The 16,029-nt window shown below is 40.3% G+C and overlaps 1 protein-coding gene across 15 annotated transcripts in view; it reads right to left on the bottom strand.

Annotated features, from left to right (window-relative positions):
* Positions 1–13,527, bottom strand: part of LOC309380939 (uncharacterized protein) — an 89,428-nt gene extending 75,901 nt beyond the window's left edge. For 10 of the 15 annotated variants that reach the window (XR_014173173.1, XR_014173174.1, XR_014173175.1 and 7 more), the window contains exons 1-2: positions 13,400–13,527; positions 5,100–5,176 (exon numbers count right to left, since the gene is read on the bottom strand). Coding sequence is in view for 2 of the 15 variants with exons in the window: in XM_081931195.1 (XP_081787321.1) it covers positions 5,100–5,173 (74 nt within the window). In the remaining 13 variants the exon portion in view is untranslated. The other 5 variants (XR_014173184.1, XM_081931194.1, XR_014173182.1 and 2 more) reach the window with 4 other exon arrangements.
* Between the last annotated feature and the right edge of the window lie 2,502 nt (positions 13,528–16,029).

The following is a 16,029-nucleotide window of genomic DNA, read 5'->3' as shown; positions in this document are numbered from 1 at the left end:
TTTACCTCACTGCAAAAACTCTTCAGGAGTGCCTCATTGCAGAAGATTTACAGATTATAAAATATTTAAGACATTGACTCAGATTTCCCAGAGTTACTTCTATTGACGTCAATAAAGAAAGGGTGATTTTGGCTTGGAAATAGGTTTTCTGCTAGGAAGTAAATAACAGGACAATAAACCTGCCCTTGGAGATTCATATTAGCATACTGAGGTTTGTAAGTAACTATGTTATGCACTTAAAAACATATTTGAACATCCAAATATAAGATCTCATTATTTTTTAAAAAAACAACAAAAAATTCTATCTAATCTTTTTTATAAAGTTTTAATGTACTGCATAGCGTTTTTCATATTTTGTCCCAGCACAGTTTAAGTTGGAGAGGTGCAAACTCTATACAGAGAATGCTCTTTTTGAAATCCTGGCACAGAACAACTTCTGGTTTTCTCTCCATCCTCCTTCCCTGCAAAGATACAGTGGACACTTAAGGAATTCTCAGGCACTAGATACTTAAGGCTGAGGGGAGAAGTTGGAGACTAGAAAATTTTACATTTCTAGGACTCAGCATCAAACAACTAGATCTTCCTGTGTTTTTTCAGTTCTGCTTATACTAAGAGACAGGAAGTCTCTGAATGACAGGAAATTTAGGGCTCAGCATGTTATGTACTGAAGTTCTCACCCTGGGCCAGCAGGGGGATACTGTAGATAGTTATGCAAATAAGGGATCGAAAGTGACGTTCAGTGATTGGATAGTTTTAGAAAGTTGTTACAGTAACGTTGTACTGGAGCTCTATTCTTCTGATTGAACCCTTCAGTTCAGTTCTGTCCTGGCTTGTGAATAAACAAGAGCTGTTTGAAGAATCGCTGTGTCATCTGATATGTTCACCCACAACTTAACACAACAGAACAAAGGACAATTGCACTCTAGCACTGGATTTTAAGTTACAGGAAAAAGTAATAATGATGGGCAGGGGTGGACTTTCCGATTCCAGTGGTGCCCTGTGCAAGGCCAAAATTTCGTACTCCCCACCTTGTATTCATTCTGTTCAATTCACTATGTCACAGTTACAATGCCCTCGTGAGTGTGCAATGGTTCACCAAGACTATCAGTCTGGCCTGATACAAGGCAGCTTCCTCTGTTCCTACACGACTCAAATGAACTGAAAATAAATTCACCATTAACTTCTCTCTGTTATGTCTACAGTAAGTGCGCCACACAAGGACATCGTAAACATTACTGAAACATGTTTCAATTTGCAACCGCCTGCTGGCTTACTGGGATAATGAGAGGAAAGATCTGCATGGCAGATGGCTCAATGGATGACTGTCTCTCAGCCATCCAGCTCTATCCATCCCTAGATTAATTTCGCTGTTGCGAGGGACAACGGAGGTGCTGAAATCTAATCATTTCGACTTTGAAAATCTTTCTTCTTTCAAGACCCCAACCCAACCTGCATGGAAAGTTATTTCGCTTGGAGACAGCATAGAAAGAAAGTGTCTTCTCCCCAGCTTCTTCAGACTCCAGAACCTAAAAAGAGACTTGCATCCTTTACACCACTAATGGAGTGCTCCCAGCTTATCCACCCCACCTCTGTCAAAAAAATTTAAAATACAAAAGGAGTGGTGGGATAGGATTAAAGAGATTTCTAGATGCAGAAGAAGAGCTATTCTGGACATTTGTTATTGTTTAGTCATGTCCGACTCTTCGTGACCCCATGGACCAGAGCACGCCAGGCGCTTCTGTCTTCCCCTGCCTCCCGCAGTTTGGTCAAACTCAGGCTGGTAGCTTCGAGAAAAGCTGAACCATAAAGAAGGCTGATCGCCGAAGAATTGATTCTTTTGAATTATGGTGCTGGAGGAGACTCTTGAGAGTCCCATGGACTGCAAGAAGATCAAACCGATTCATTCTGAAGGAAATCAGCCCTGAGTGCTCACTGGAAGGACAGATCCTGAAGCTGAGGCTCCAATACTTTGGCCACCTCATGAGAAGAGAAGACTCCCTGTAAAATACCCTGATGTTGGCACAAGAAGAAGGGGACGACAGAGGATGAGATGGCTGAATAGTGTTATCAAATCTACCAGCATAGCGGTCAACATTTCCCTTTTTTCAAGGGAAATTCCCTTATTCTGAATAGGATTTCCCCTTAAAAAGGGGGAAAGGTGACAGCTATGATTCTGGATCAGGCCAAAGGCCCTTCTAGTCCAGCATTCTGTCCTCTGAGTGGAAAACCAGATGCCTGTGGGAAGCCCTCAACAAGACATGAGCACAATAGTCCTCTCTTGCTGTAGGATTTCTGTAGCTGACCGCAGAACCCAAACAAGTATTACAAACATCTAGCAATCAACAGGAAAATTAATCAATTTACTCCGGATGGTGGGATCTCCCTCATCTTTTGAGTTAGCGAGTGGAGATAGAATCACAGAATCATAGAGTTGGAAGGGACCATGAGGAACATCTAGTAATACACATTGCACCCTGTGCACTAAGTTTCACCACTTATAGTTTACAGTTGTCTCACACTACATCATAGATTTAGTCCCTGGTTGATGCTAAGGCAAGTGAGGGCAAGTGAGATTGAAAGGAAGGAAGGGGAAAACAAGTAAGTGATTGTTTTAGGGGAGGAGTGCCAATAAGTCACTGGCAAAGGGAGGCTCTGACACTCTCTTTCAGCTCTAATTGTCACCCACTATGTGCCCAATATTTCTCTGTGATGTTCATATTGGCAGATTGCACAGTGCCATTACACACACACACACATGTTTATTTGTTTTTTTAACATATCATTTTCAACAATCATATAACATAACTTCTTATCTTATACAATATTTTAGACTCCCGTCAACTCCTCTGATGATTTTTCATTCTCTATTACGTATTCTGCATTTCTTAATTTCTCTATTACCCTTAATTATCATTAACTAGTAACTCTCCTCATAGTCTTTCCTGCAATATTTCAAATAGTCCTCCTTACAAAACTTATTGCAGTCCTCCTAGCATAATCTGTTCATTACAATTACTTTTCAAATAGTTCATATATTTACTCCAGTCTTCTAAGAATCTCTGGCCCCGCAGGTTTCGAACCCTTCCAGTTAATTTATCTAATTCTGCATAGTCCATGCTCTGTGCCATTTTCAACCCCTGTATGCCCGCCTGCATGTGCCAAGGGAAAGGTGTACAAAGGGAAATGCTTCTATGAAGATCAGAACAATACTGAGATGCCATCACTTTCCTTTCCTCTCTCTTGTCCTTGTCTTTTTGCAGTTTTTCTCCTTCATGCTTTCTGCAGTGTGGCTGAATGTTGATGAGCCAAAGGGCTAGATAAAACTAGGAGATAATGAGCAAATATTTTCCCGTTCTTGGTGGCTGTCCTTAACAAGCATTGATTATTTCTTACTCATCTACTCCCCTAATTTTAATGAATGGCCACTCTGACAGGTGCTGAATATTTATCACTGTACTGCATTTGTTAAACCATAATATAAATATTCCAATTAATCTTTCTGCCCAATTGACTTTCAGAATGCAAATGGAATGGAAATGGGGGAGAGATGATTGGATGTCACAAACTGCTTAATTGATAATGGTGACATATCTGGAGCAGCAGTACAGGGAAAGAGAAGAATATTCTGAAAACAGTCATTTGGGAATATTTAAGATAGGAGAACAACAGCAGAGGTCATTGCCAGGGAAACAAAAATCTTGTGCCACAACACTTTCCACAATGCAAAAATCCACAGATCCTGTCCTATTTTTATTACTGGGAAAGGTAAACAAAGTTTTTAAAGGGCAGTGGTGATTAATTGATTTTTAAATATTTATATGCCACTTTTCTGGGCAAAGATCATGCATAATGACAAGCTCTGAGCATTCTTTAAAAACTAACTTAAAATTATTCAGAAATGTGAGAGGATTATTTAAACTAAATTACTGCTTTTCCACCTACCTGTCTAATTATATATATTGGTTTCTGTTACTCAAAAAGAAATTGATAAGTATAATCTAATTTTCAGACAGATGAATCAAAATTTTGCTGGATCTAGCTTGGCTTTTTCATCTGAAACCACATAGAATTTCTAGTCTACCCTGTTATCCCAGGTAATAAAGCAAGAATAACCATTGAGGGCTGTTGATTATGGTGGATCTGTTGACTGGAATTTGGGCTAAGTGTCATGCGCTCTTGAGGGCTGCAGCTCATCTGTGAATCTGGTTTTAACAAACCTCTGCCTGCTCACCCAGCTGGGTTGAGCAATTTCCTTTTGACAGGTGAATAAAACATCATTAATTTATTTCATTCTTGCTGTCAAGGCAAGTGTTGGCGAATATAGCAGGCTTTGTGTCTAGGCTGTTTACATTTCATGACAATTTTGCTGTGCTAAATTAAACCCATACTAGCAGTGAGCGGAGCAGCACTGGAAATGACCCTCTCTGTCTGAAGTTTCACACGAGCCTAATAATCTTGTTATCCCTGCTAGCAGGCAGCTGCAGTAAATTTGATCTAGGACATAATTTGACCAATAGACACTTGAATCCTAAAAAGTTATGCTTCATATAAATTTGACAAAAACTGACCCCCGAGTCCAATTTTCCCATTCATGTTTGAACAAAAATCCCACAGTAATACTATGGTTGGAGAAAAAATTGAGGTGGGTCTGTTTCACCTGACTCTTTCTATGGCCTCTATAAAACCCCTGTCTCCATAAGGGCCTCATGTTCTTGTAAACATGTTCCTGAAAACTACAAAAAAAATTAAAAAATGGCCCCGCTCTATATTGCAATATTTCCCCTTCAGTTAACGTGTTCTCATTTCTGTAAATCTTAATAAACTGTATTACACCTTGCATTTCTGCAAGTTCTTAGTTTAACTCGACTAAAACGACCAGTTAAAATGAACTACTTTCTCGGTTGTTTCATTTTAATTACGCCGATAATTCATACCCTTCCCTCCCACTTAATTCTATTCTACCTCATATCTAAAAGCATTCTTCATTTCAAAAAGAGGAATAAACTTTTAGTTTGGTAAACTGTGGAATGAGGGATGTGACATGCTGAAGAATCAACTCATTAAGCTTTAATGTTACTAATGCTCTTAACACTAATTACCCGTTCATTAAGTTGATTGTCTTAGCAGAAAATCTGCGTCCACTTCTCTGCTGGTTCATCACATTAATTTGCATGTTCTAAGAAAGAGAGAAACAACAAAAATTAACAAAGTTAATTCTAAAAGACTTGAGAGGATATGACACTGTTAAAATTATTTATTGGTGGGAAGTTACTTAATGCTTCACCACTGCTCTGAATGTTGCCATTTCATATCATGTCTTGAAAGACAGATGTATCACGCTGCTCAAGTAATCAAATTTATTAATATGAGGACATTGCGTCCAGGGAATTTGAATGTGCAGAAAGATGCATTTAAGTCCATCAACTAGTTGTGGAAGAATAACAAAAGATTAATAGTTACACTGGGATACAGGGTCCAGATAACATCGCAAAAAGGTCTCTAAATAGGAGAGAGTATTTCTTATCCATAGCTGCTCTTGTACATAGTTTTCATGCCAGATTTATTGAGATTTTCCATTGGCACATATATTTCACATAGGAATCAGCACCAAATGAGCTGATTGCCTGGTGTAAATATTCCGAGGTCTCATTGACTTCAATGAAAGAGTTGTGCAATCCAGAACAATCAAATGTGTGGCTTGGGGCAGAACTCAATATTACAAAAACAGCAAAGCTTTAAATGACAGCTGCCACCCCCTCCATAATGTGTGATACAGCTTCTTCCATCATTCTCAGGAGTGATTACACTGTTTGTTTGCCCAGTCGCCGTTAGTGATGTGGAGTAGAGATGGGCGATTGTGCAGTATAATAGTGTTAGGAGGGGAATGGGGAAAATCTCCACCATGTTTCAGTGGCAACTCCAAATGACGCTGTCAAATAACTCTGAAAATTAAGCACATTTGGCTTGATTCATTCGTTGCAATTAATTCCCATTGAAATCAAAGGAATTTAACCCAACTTTTTAGACTGATTTCAGTGGGAACTAAAGGCAACAAACCTAGTCCAGATCCAACACGTTATACTAGCCCATTTTAAAGATAATAATTGCAAATTATCTGAAAAGTGAGTTTCAGCTAAAGAAAGACGCCAAAGATTATGTGCAGGACCCAAAATTAAGCATTTGGAGGTCCCACTGATTTCATAGAAAGAGACAGCTTCCAGTTGAATTAATTGGAGTTTAAGTTTGGCTGGACTGTGGAATATATTTCTAGCTCCACTTCGTATTTGTTACTATACTTTTGAATACTTTCAAATAGTTATGCCCCTCATTGCCCAGTCTGTGTAACTACCCCCCACTTTATGTAAAACTTACAAAGTAATTAATTAGCTATTAACTCTGGAAGAGAAATAGTGTCCAATGGGAAGGTAACTTATAATTATATAGTGTTATGATCAATTAGTTTCGCCACAGAGTGTGTGTGTGTTGGGAAGGTTGCTCAACACCTGCCCTTGGAAGACTGACAATTGACCATCCATCATAATGTAAGGAGCATGTCCCTGAAAGCCATATGGCCAGGTTAACAGTCTATGTCTACGAGCACATAATTAATGAGTGCCGATAATTATTATCTGTTCTGTAGAGATGAGATTATGTAATACTGAAAGAAGATACAGTCCAACTCATTTGCAGGAAAATGGGAAGGATGATATTCCTTATCTACAGACGTCTGATTGTGGCTTAGAGAAGAAGATTAGATGTTAACACAAGTTCAGAATTACTGGTTTTTAGCATCAAATGGCATGCGTCTGAATTCAGCTAAGCCTGTAATAAGTTTACAATGCATAATGCTGTGTTTGATAAATGAGAGCATCCATACTAACAATAATAGTATCTTATTTTTGTGTGTTGATAAGATCAACTTTTTGCTGAGAGTTTTATCTTAATCTCTTCCCCATCTAATTTTAGATTTATCTCCCACCATGTGCAATTTCATCCAGATCTTGAATATTAGATAATAGTCCAAATATTTTTATATATATACATCCCACCTGCGGGAGAGGCTAATCACAGATTTCTCATCTGTGAGAGAGAGGCATGAGAGAAATTTGGAAACAAAGCCCACCCACAGGCTAGGCTGAGCAAAAGAGCTGGTAAACACATCTTGGGGTGGAAAAAGAGTTGGTGAGCATGGGCTCCTCTTTCTCCTCCCATCAATTCATGGCCTGTACATTTTCATTTATCAGCGTAGGGATAGAAGATTTAAAATAGATGCAAGAGCAAGAGACCTTGCACAATTTCCGGCTAAGCTTTTCTATGATATTACCTTGGATTAAAAACTCATAAAAATGAGACGGTGGAGACGGGGAGAAATACTGACCAGATGGCAGCTCTCATTTTCAGGTTTTGCCACTCTACTCTGACAGGATTGTGCTGCTTTGTGGTGAGATTCATTAGAGTTGAATTGGCTGTTTTTAGAAAGAAGAACCAGCTAAATTGCTGAGGTGTAGAAATTTCTACTCATATCATAATTACAGGTGGGCAGTGAAGTGTGTAATTAGTAATTTAGGTAAAGAAGGATGTTTCGAGAGCAAGCAACAGTGATTTCCCTCTGCTAGTTTCTGTTGCCCTGAAAAAGCCTTTTAAAATATTGTAACAACAAAATTAAATCTGTGAGGTTTCCCTTTTATGGGTGTTCTGTAGGTATGTTTTAATCATTGTATTTTAATTGTTGGCTTTTCCATGGTTTTATTAATATTTTGCTTTGTTTTGTTTTTTAAAAAAGCAACCAGTGTTTTTAATTGAAAAGGAAAATGGTCCTGCACCATATTATATGGAAAGGAAAAGAGTAACATGCAAAAATAGGAGAACTGAAAGATGGTTGGAAATATACAGCATTCATATATCATTATGATGTGCTTTATCCCATTAGAATGGGCATTACACCACACTCCTAGGTATCATTGTACACCTCACTAATCGCCGATCGCCAGGGGTTCCAGGCACTTACCCAGGGTTTGGTTTCCTCACAATCAAGGATGGCAAAGACTGTGGTGTATTTAACATATAGGGTTCATTTACACATATATACAATCTGAGGTCCGTATCATTAAAGCTATGGTTTTCCCAATAGTGATGTATGGAAGTGAGAGCTGGACCATAAAGAAGGCTGATCGCCAAAGAATTGATGCTTTTGAATTATGGTGCTGGAGGAGACTCTTGAGAGTCCCATGGACTGCAAAAAGATCAAACCTATCCATTCTGAGGGAAATCAGCCCTGAGTGCTCACTGGAAGGACAGATCCTGTAGCTGAGGCTCCAATACTTTGGCCACCTCATGAGAAGAGAAGACTCTCTGGAAAAGACCCTGATGTTGGGAAAGATGGAGGGCACAATGAGAAGGGGGCGACAGAGGACAAGATGGTTGGATAGTGTTCCCGAAGCTACCAGCATGAGTTTGAAAACTGCGGGAGGCAGTGGAAGACAGGAGTGCCTGGCGTGCTGTGGTCCATGAGGTCACGAAGAGTTGGACACGACTAAACTACTAAACAACAGCTACAATCTGAGCTTATGATAGAAGGGATCACAGTATTAACACCCTAAGAGGGTCTTTCTTATCCTATACCTGCAGTCTTGTATTCAAGCAGAAATCAAGCATCTCTCTCTCTCTCTCTCTCTCTCTCTCTCTGGCTTCTACCTTCTTCTAGCTTCTAGCTCCTACCTCAACTCTGGCCCTTGTCTTTTTAATTACCAGCAAGTTGAGGGAGATATTTGGTACAGAGCCACACAACCTTTGTTGCCTTGTTACCTTGTCAACCCATATCTGGGCCTCACCAGGAAGTTGGCCTGGCTATGCCATGATTTTGAATCCTTGCTTAAATTTTAACACTTGCTGGATCAAGGAATTCAAGGGATCGTAGCATACAGCCTACCCCCTGCCCACAACTTGTAACAGTGTTAAGTATAATTGTTTAATTGCACACTGAAATGGAAAAGGCATGTATGTTTATTGCTGAAAGGGTTTAACATTGGGGGAAATCTATTGAAGCACACTGAAGCTCTTGATAAGTTTGTGAGTTGACAATTAACTGTGGTTGTTTTTTTTAAAAAAAATATAGTTACCCAATATTTAGCAACTGCAAAAAAGATAGAAAGGAACACACACACACACACACACACACACACACACACAACTCCCCCCCCCCAGACAGATCAATCTAGTTAAGTTTGCCAAAATCTAATCTGTAATTTTGGTAGTTGCCATTCTTCAGGATTATCAGTAAAGTATTTTATAAAATGATGCTGACAATTAACTGTTGATGTTCTCTGCTATCTTACACATTAGTGTTTAACCTTAGATCATCTGATTAAGGTATTCAGTTGCAAATCTCCATTTTGAAAGGGAGTTTACTTGTCTTTTGTTCTCGGGTACAGTGAGAGAAGGATGTGATAATGAAGCCTCTCCAAGAGCTGGATGTAAGTTATGGGAGAGATAAAGCTTTGATTTTTGCTCTGATTGTAATTATGTTATATATTTAAGAAGAAGAACCTATGCATTTGAATATGCATTTGCTTTATTCAACTTTCTGGGTGTATGGTTAATGTTTTAGTACCTGTTTTGAAGAAATTCTGGTTAGCAAAGCTTTGAATCATAATAATTATGGGTCTGGACAATTTTTATTCTAAAAGGAGCCAGCTTTGAGGCATCCAATTGCTTCATGCTGTGTAATATTAATATCTGCAATAAACAGTATGTTCACTCAGAACATACAGAGAATGTGTGTTTTGGATTATAGCCTATTGATGCTTACTTAGGACGAAGTGTCACTGAAGTCAACAGTCCTTACTTGTGAGTATACATATATAAGATTGCACGGCACATTTTCAAACACTGTCAATAAGCATAACTGGCCACAATACATTTTTTTCAGAAGGAAAACATAGATGAATGCATGCCATCCTTCTCCTTCTCTGAACGAGTCCAAATCATTTCACATTAGAGTTTGTTCTGTTTGGCTTATCCATTAAAACCAAGGATCACATTTACCTACACTTACCATTGTTCTGTTCTTGAATGCTTCCCAGAACAATGGGGACCCTGGAAGGGTGGCATTGAAATGAAATAAATAAAGAAGGCATCCTTTGCTTAGGCTCAATGGAGATGCTTGAAAAATACAAGGACACCAGCTTTCTCCTCTTACCTAATGGGCCATTAGCTAGCTTTATAGTACACTTTGTACCCGAATGCAGATGGGTGTCCTCAAAAAGAGAACCACAAGACCCACTTTCATCTTCACTGAAGAGACAGAAGAGACAGGCAAGAAAGGTGGGGGTGTCTTGCTACAGCTGGAATATGCAGCTGCACAGCCAAAAATGCCAGGAAGAATCATCGTTTCCAAATCAGAAAAAGGTGCGGAGCCATTTCCCTGCTGCTATGAATAATGCATAGAATAACTCTGTGAACATGTCCAACTGAGCTGCTTAAAATAGCTAGGAAACCAAGAGACTTTGACCTTTAAAATATCCCTCATGTTGTGGCTGCTGCCAGAATTTATTTATTTTTTAAGGGGGAGGGGACTTGCTCGTCTCCACAAACCAACATGTTATAGCAAATAAGTTTGGATGTCCCCAACCACTACATACTTAGGCTGCTCACGATCTTAGGCTGCAACCCTTTGTTGTTGTTATTGTTGTTGTTTAGTCGTTTAGTCGTGTCCGACTCTTCATGACCTCATGGACCAGAGCATGCCAGGCACTCCTGTCCTCCACTGCCTCCCGCAGTTTGGTCAAACTCATGCTGGTAGCTTCGAGAACACTATCCAACCATCTCGTCCTCTGTCGTCCCCTTCTCCTTGTGCCCTCCATCTTTCCCAACATCAGGGGCTTTTCCAGGGAGTCTTCTCTTCTCATGACGTGGCCAAAGTATTGGAGCCTCAGCTTCAGGATCTGTCCTTCCAGTGAGCACTCAGGGCTGATTTCCTTCAGAATGGAGAGGTTTGATCTTCTCACAGTCCACGGGACTCTCAAGAGTCTCCTCCAGCACCAGAATTCAAAAGCATCAATTCTTCAGCGATCAGCCTTCTTTATGGTCCAGCTCTCACTTCCATACATCACTACTGGGAAAACCATAGCTTTAACTATACGGACCTTTTTTGGCAAGGTGATGTCTCTACTTTTTATGCACTTACTAGGGAGTAGGGCTGGGTGAGCCTGTCAAGTTCTGGTTCTCTCCTTTCCTCACTTTTCTAGCCTGAAGCTTAGTTCTCCACATTCCCACGCTGATTTGCCATTTTGTTAATTTAAATAAAGTACTTATGAATATTTGCCAGTGTTTTAGTGCATTTTCTCCCATTTGTACGCAATTTCGCCTAACACACACATTTCCCCCTAATAGAATACAACGTTGTATGTTGTTTGCATTAATATGTGCCCTTTTTGCACACTTTATCCTGGCTGGAGAACCGAATTGCAAAATTCGGTTAACTTTACATTTCAACAGGTGGCTGTGTTTTCTTTAGGAAAGTGAAAGCTAGGTCAGTTAACCTTTAAATGTGATCGGAATCAAATTTCTGCCCTATGCCTACTTGGCAGCAAATTGCATGGAATACACTGGGACTTATTTCTGCATAGAGATGTATAGGATTGATGCTAATAGAACAAATCATTACAATGGTGCGTAATTATCCCCCTAGTAGTTAGAAGCAGTCTTCTGTCTGCCCCCAACAGTGCTTGATACCTAAAGGCCATTTCACACATTACACAACATCAAACCCATGATATGCTACCAGGCACACTCAAAATATATAGTACATATTTATAATATATGTATCATTGCATTCACAGCTGTGCAGTAGATCCAGACAATCTAAAGCATTTGACTTAAGCCCCTTGGATTTCAATGGAAGACATTTAACCACCTGCATTAACCCTTCCACTGTGATTCATGGATCTTAACATGCTTCATTTTGCCTCTATCATACTTCCTTGACTCGGCGCCTTCCAGACATCATTGGACTACAACTCCCATCACCCCCAACTATTGGCCATGCTGGCTGAGGCTCTTGGAGACTGTAGTCCAAAACATCTGGAGAGTGTCAGATTGGGGAAGTCTGGAAGGGTGCTCAGGCACAGAGCTTTAAAGCTAACACTTTTTATGCTGGTTCACCACTACTAAGCCGTGACTCCTTCCTACACCATCATGGCTTGAATCCATTGCTCAAGGACCAATTTAGTGTTTGGTTCAAACCCAACATAAGCACATTTAAGATGGAGAGATTATGCACAAGTTTCCTCACTGAAATCAATGGGAGCCAAAAGTCCATAGCTGTGGTTGACTGTTGTCCAATATTTCTAGATATTTTACTGTAATTATTGTTTGGAGATGACATAAGTGGGAAGAAAGTGGATATTTTAATCAATAGTGCTATATTCAACAGGTTCCGCCACTGGATGATAACAGCGGCAAAATGATGGGTTGTTTTGTAACCTTTAACACTTTTGATAGATACTAGTGTGCGGGATAATAGGCTGACATTTGGTTATATTTCTCTGCGACAAGCTTTTCTGTGTATTCATGAATAAGTAATATCAACAAGTTGGTGTATGACTGGCATGTGTCATAAATTATACATGTCAGACCTGCTGGTCTTTGTATGAGGATGTTTTATGCATCACATTTTTCCGGTTGAGATGGATGGCATAATAAATCAAAATCACTTTCATTCATTTCTGATTACTTTCTGTGTCTGATCTGTGTTAAAGATTGTTGACATCTCTTGAGGACACTGGAAGATCAACAGGTTTGTGTCAGAAAGTGTGCCTGTGGTACCAATGTTCTGACATGGGAGAGAAAAATAATCTTTCTGAAGACCCCAACTTTCCCATGGTAGATGGTATAATAAATTGAGCAATATTTTATCACTGCTAGAACACACTGACAGCAATGTGGATGATTTTAGAACACAAATGGGTGTATTGGGAGTCCTGCCCAGACCTTGAGTTCATCATCAAAGGTTTGCCTCCAAGTTCCCCCAACCTAAACAAGTGAGGAATATGTTAATTATGAGAGGGTCTTTTTGGTGGTGGTGCCCTGGTTATGGAATGCTCTCCCCAATGTTGATCACCCGACACCTACATTAAGATCCTTTTGGTGCAAGGTGAATGGCTTTTTTGCCTCCCAGTTTCTTAGCACCATCTTTTGCCCTCGGAGCAGATGATTTCTGCTGGGTTTTAAATGTTGTTATGCTGCTTGTGCCAGCATAACAGGGCTGTTTTAAATGTTTGAACTAAAGCTTTAATATTCAAACTATATATTGTTTGAACTCTACCCAGTGGAATTTGTTGACTGGGCTGTCAGCAAGTGTTCTAAATTAATTAAAAAGATAAATAAATTGGGGACTCACTCAGCACCATTCTCCTCTCTCCTCACTAGCAATGGCATGGGTTACACAGGACAGCAGGGGTGGGGAATGGTACTTGATGCCATAATAATTAGCACCTGTGACCGACAACTGTCAAAGTTCAAAGGCGGTCACTGTAACTGCCAATCAACTGATTGTCAGTTAGAGCAACCTCCTCGGAAGATCTGCTTTCCCCTGATTGGTTCAGGAAGCGTGCCTTCGAAGAGGTTCCTTTTAACTGATAGTCAGTTGACCATTGCCTTTAGGGAGCCTCTTTGAAGTCTCTGCAGAGAGGAAAACGCTCACTAAATTGTAGCCTTTTGTCCTCTGCAGAGAAATCAGTTTGTAGTCAAAGTGCTGTTCAAAAATATTTTTGTGTATAAAATAATAATCTTCCCAATGCTTTAGATCTTCTTAAGATATGGAGTGAAACAGAAGAATAAAAAAAAGCACTCAAGGTGAATTCAGAATATTTTTCTTAGTCTAATTTCTATAATCATTCTCTTCTCTCCAGTCCCCCCCCCCCGCCGTCTCTGACAGCAAATATTTCTTTTCCCCATTCTTCCCATTTCTCTCAAAGAGAAAAGTGTACCTTGTAGCAAAATTCAAAAATAGCTATGTGTGCTCCTTGAAGTCTTTGACACCCACACAAACTGCCCTGTTTTAAATGAACCCATTTTAGATTAATCAACTTGGAAGGAGAGATTAAAAATCATCAAGCTGGTCTAACAGAACATTATGCACAGAACTGTTTGATGCTGCAGCCTGTATAGAGGATCAACACCCCCTATTGTGGAAAGCAGTCTGAAAAATATCAGCTCCTTCCCTGTAACCTTTGAAAAGGGGTAATTTCTCATTTTAACCTTTTTAATTCCCCCCCCCCCGACACTAAGTGCAGCTTTTGCATGTACCAAATGGCATGCTTCATCTAACCAGCGGCTCATTAAGTTGCCAAGCAAAATTCTGTCCTGATGATAGCTTTGCTCCTTTGCTGCTGCCGCCCTCACCCCCTCGCACACAGCCGAAAGCACAAAGCCCAGTGAATCTCTCTCTCTGTGTGTGTTTCATTTCCAGTGTGAACATGTGTGTCTGGTGTGCCAATTGGCACAGTCACAACTCCCAGAATGTGGCAACACTCAAAAGGGCAGCAACGCCATCTCCTCCATAAATTGCAGGCAGGCCGATGCGTTCTGATCCACCTGCTCCTTTTCCCCAGCAAGCCTTCAGATATGTTGTTGTTGTTTAGTCATTCAGTCGTGTAGAACTCTTCGTGACCCCATGGACCAGACACGCCAGGCACTCCTGTCTTCCACTGCCTCCCGCAGTTTGGTCAAACTCATGCTGGTAGCTTCAAGAACACTGTCCAACCATCTCGTCCTCTGTCGTCCCCTTCTCCTTGTGCCCTCCATCTTTCCCAACATCAGGGTCTTTCCCAGGGAGTCTTCTCTTCTCATGAGGTGGCCAAAGTATTGGAGCCTCTGCTTCAGGATCTGACCTTCCAGTGAGCACTCAGAGCACTCATTTCCTTCAGAATGGAGAGGTTTGATCTTTTTGCAGTCCATGGGACTCTCAAGAGTCTCCTCCAGCACCATAATTCAAAAACATCAATTCTTCGGCGATCAGCCTTCTTTATGGTCCAGCTCTCACTTCCATACATCACTACTGGGAAAACCATAGCTTTAACTGTACGGACTTTTGTTGGCAAGGTGATGTCTCTGCTTTTTAAGATGCTGTCTAAGTTTGTCATTGCTTTTGTCCCAAGAAACTGGCGTCTTTTAATTTCATGGCTGCTGTCACCATCTGCAGTGATCATGGAGCCCAAGAAAGTCAAATCTCTCACTGCCTCCATTTCTTCCCCTTCCATTTGCCAGGAGGTGATGGACCCAGTGGTCGTGATCTTCTTTTTTTGATGTTGAGCTTCAAACCGTATTTTGGTCTCTCCTCTTTCACCCTCATTAAAAGGTTCTTTAATTCCTCCTCACTTTCTGCCATCAAGGTTGTGTCATCTGCATATCTGAGGTTGTTGATATTTCTTCCGGCGATCTTAATTCCGGCTAGGGATTCATCCAGCCCAGCCTTTCGCATGATGAATTCTGCTTATAATGTAAATAAGCAGGGAGACAATATACAGCCTTGTCGTACTCCTTTCCCAATTTTGAACCAATCAGTTCTTCCATATCCAGTTCTAACTGTAGCTTATTGTCCCACATTTCTCAGGAGACAAATGAGGTGATCAGGTACTCTCAGACATGTAGACATGCCTACAATGCACACCTGTAGTGCTCAATTTTTAGGAGGATGCTTCTCTGCCTGGACACCTTCCACATGGGTCATTGGCAGGCTAAGCCTCTCACAACTTGTGCATTGATTGATTGATTGCTTGGCAGTGATCTACCCCTTTTTTGGTTGGGGTTCGGGTCAAAGTTGTTGTGGGTAAAAGAACAAATTTAGCTTTTATCCATGATTTAGCTTTTATATCTTTGTGTGGATATAAAAGAAACTCAATTGAAATGCCAGTTCAGCGAAAGGAAAATATGGGAATTCTTCCACCAAACCTTTCAGGGGAGCATTTGCAACCGTTGGGTACCATTTTTGAGTGAACTGCTGAAAGTCAGATTTTTTCTGAAATTAAC

This window comes from Podarcis melisellensis (assembly GCF_964234715.1).
Source record: "Podarcis melisellensis genome assembly, chromosome: 12".
In the NCBI taxonomy this organism is placed as follows: Eukaryota; Metazoa; Chordata; class Lepidosauria; order Squamata; family Lacertidae; genus Podarcis; species Podarcis melisellensis.
This window is presented reverse-complemented; position numbering and strand designations above follow the sequence as displayed.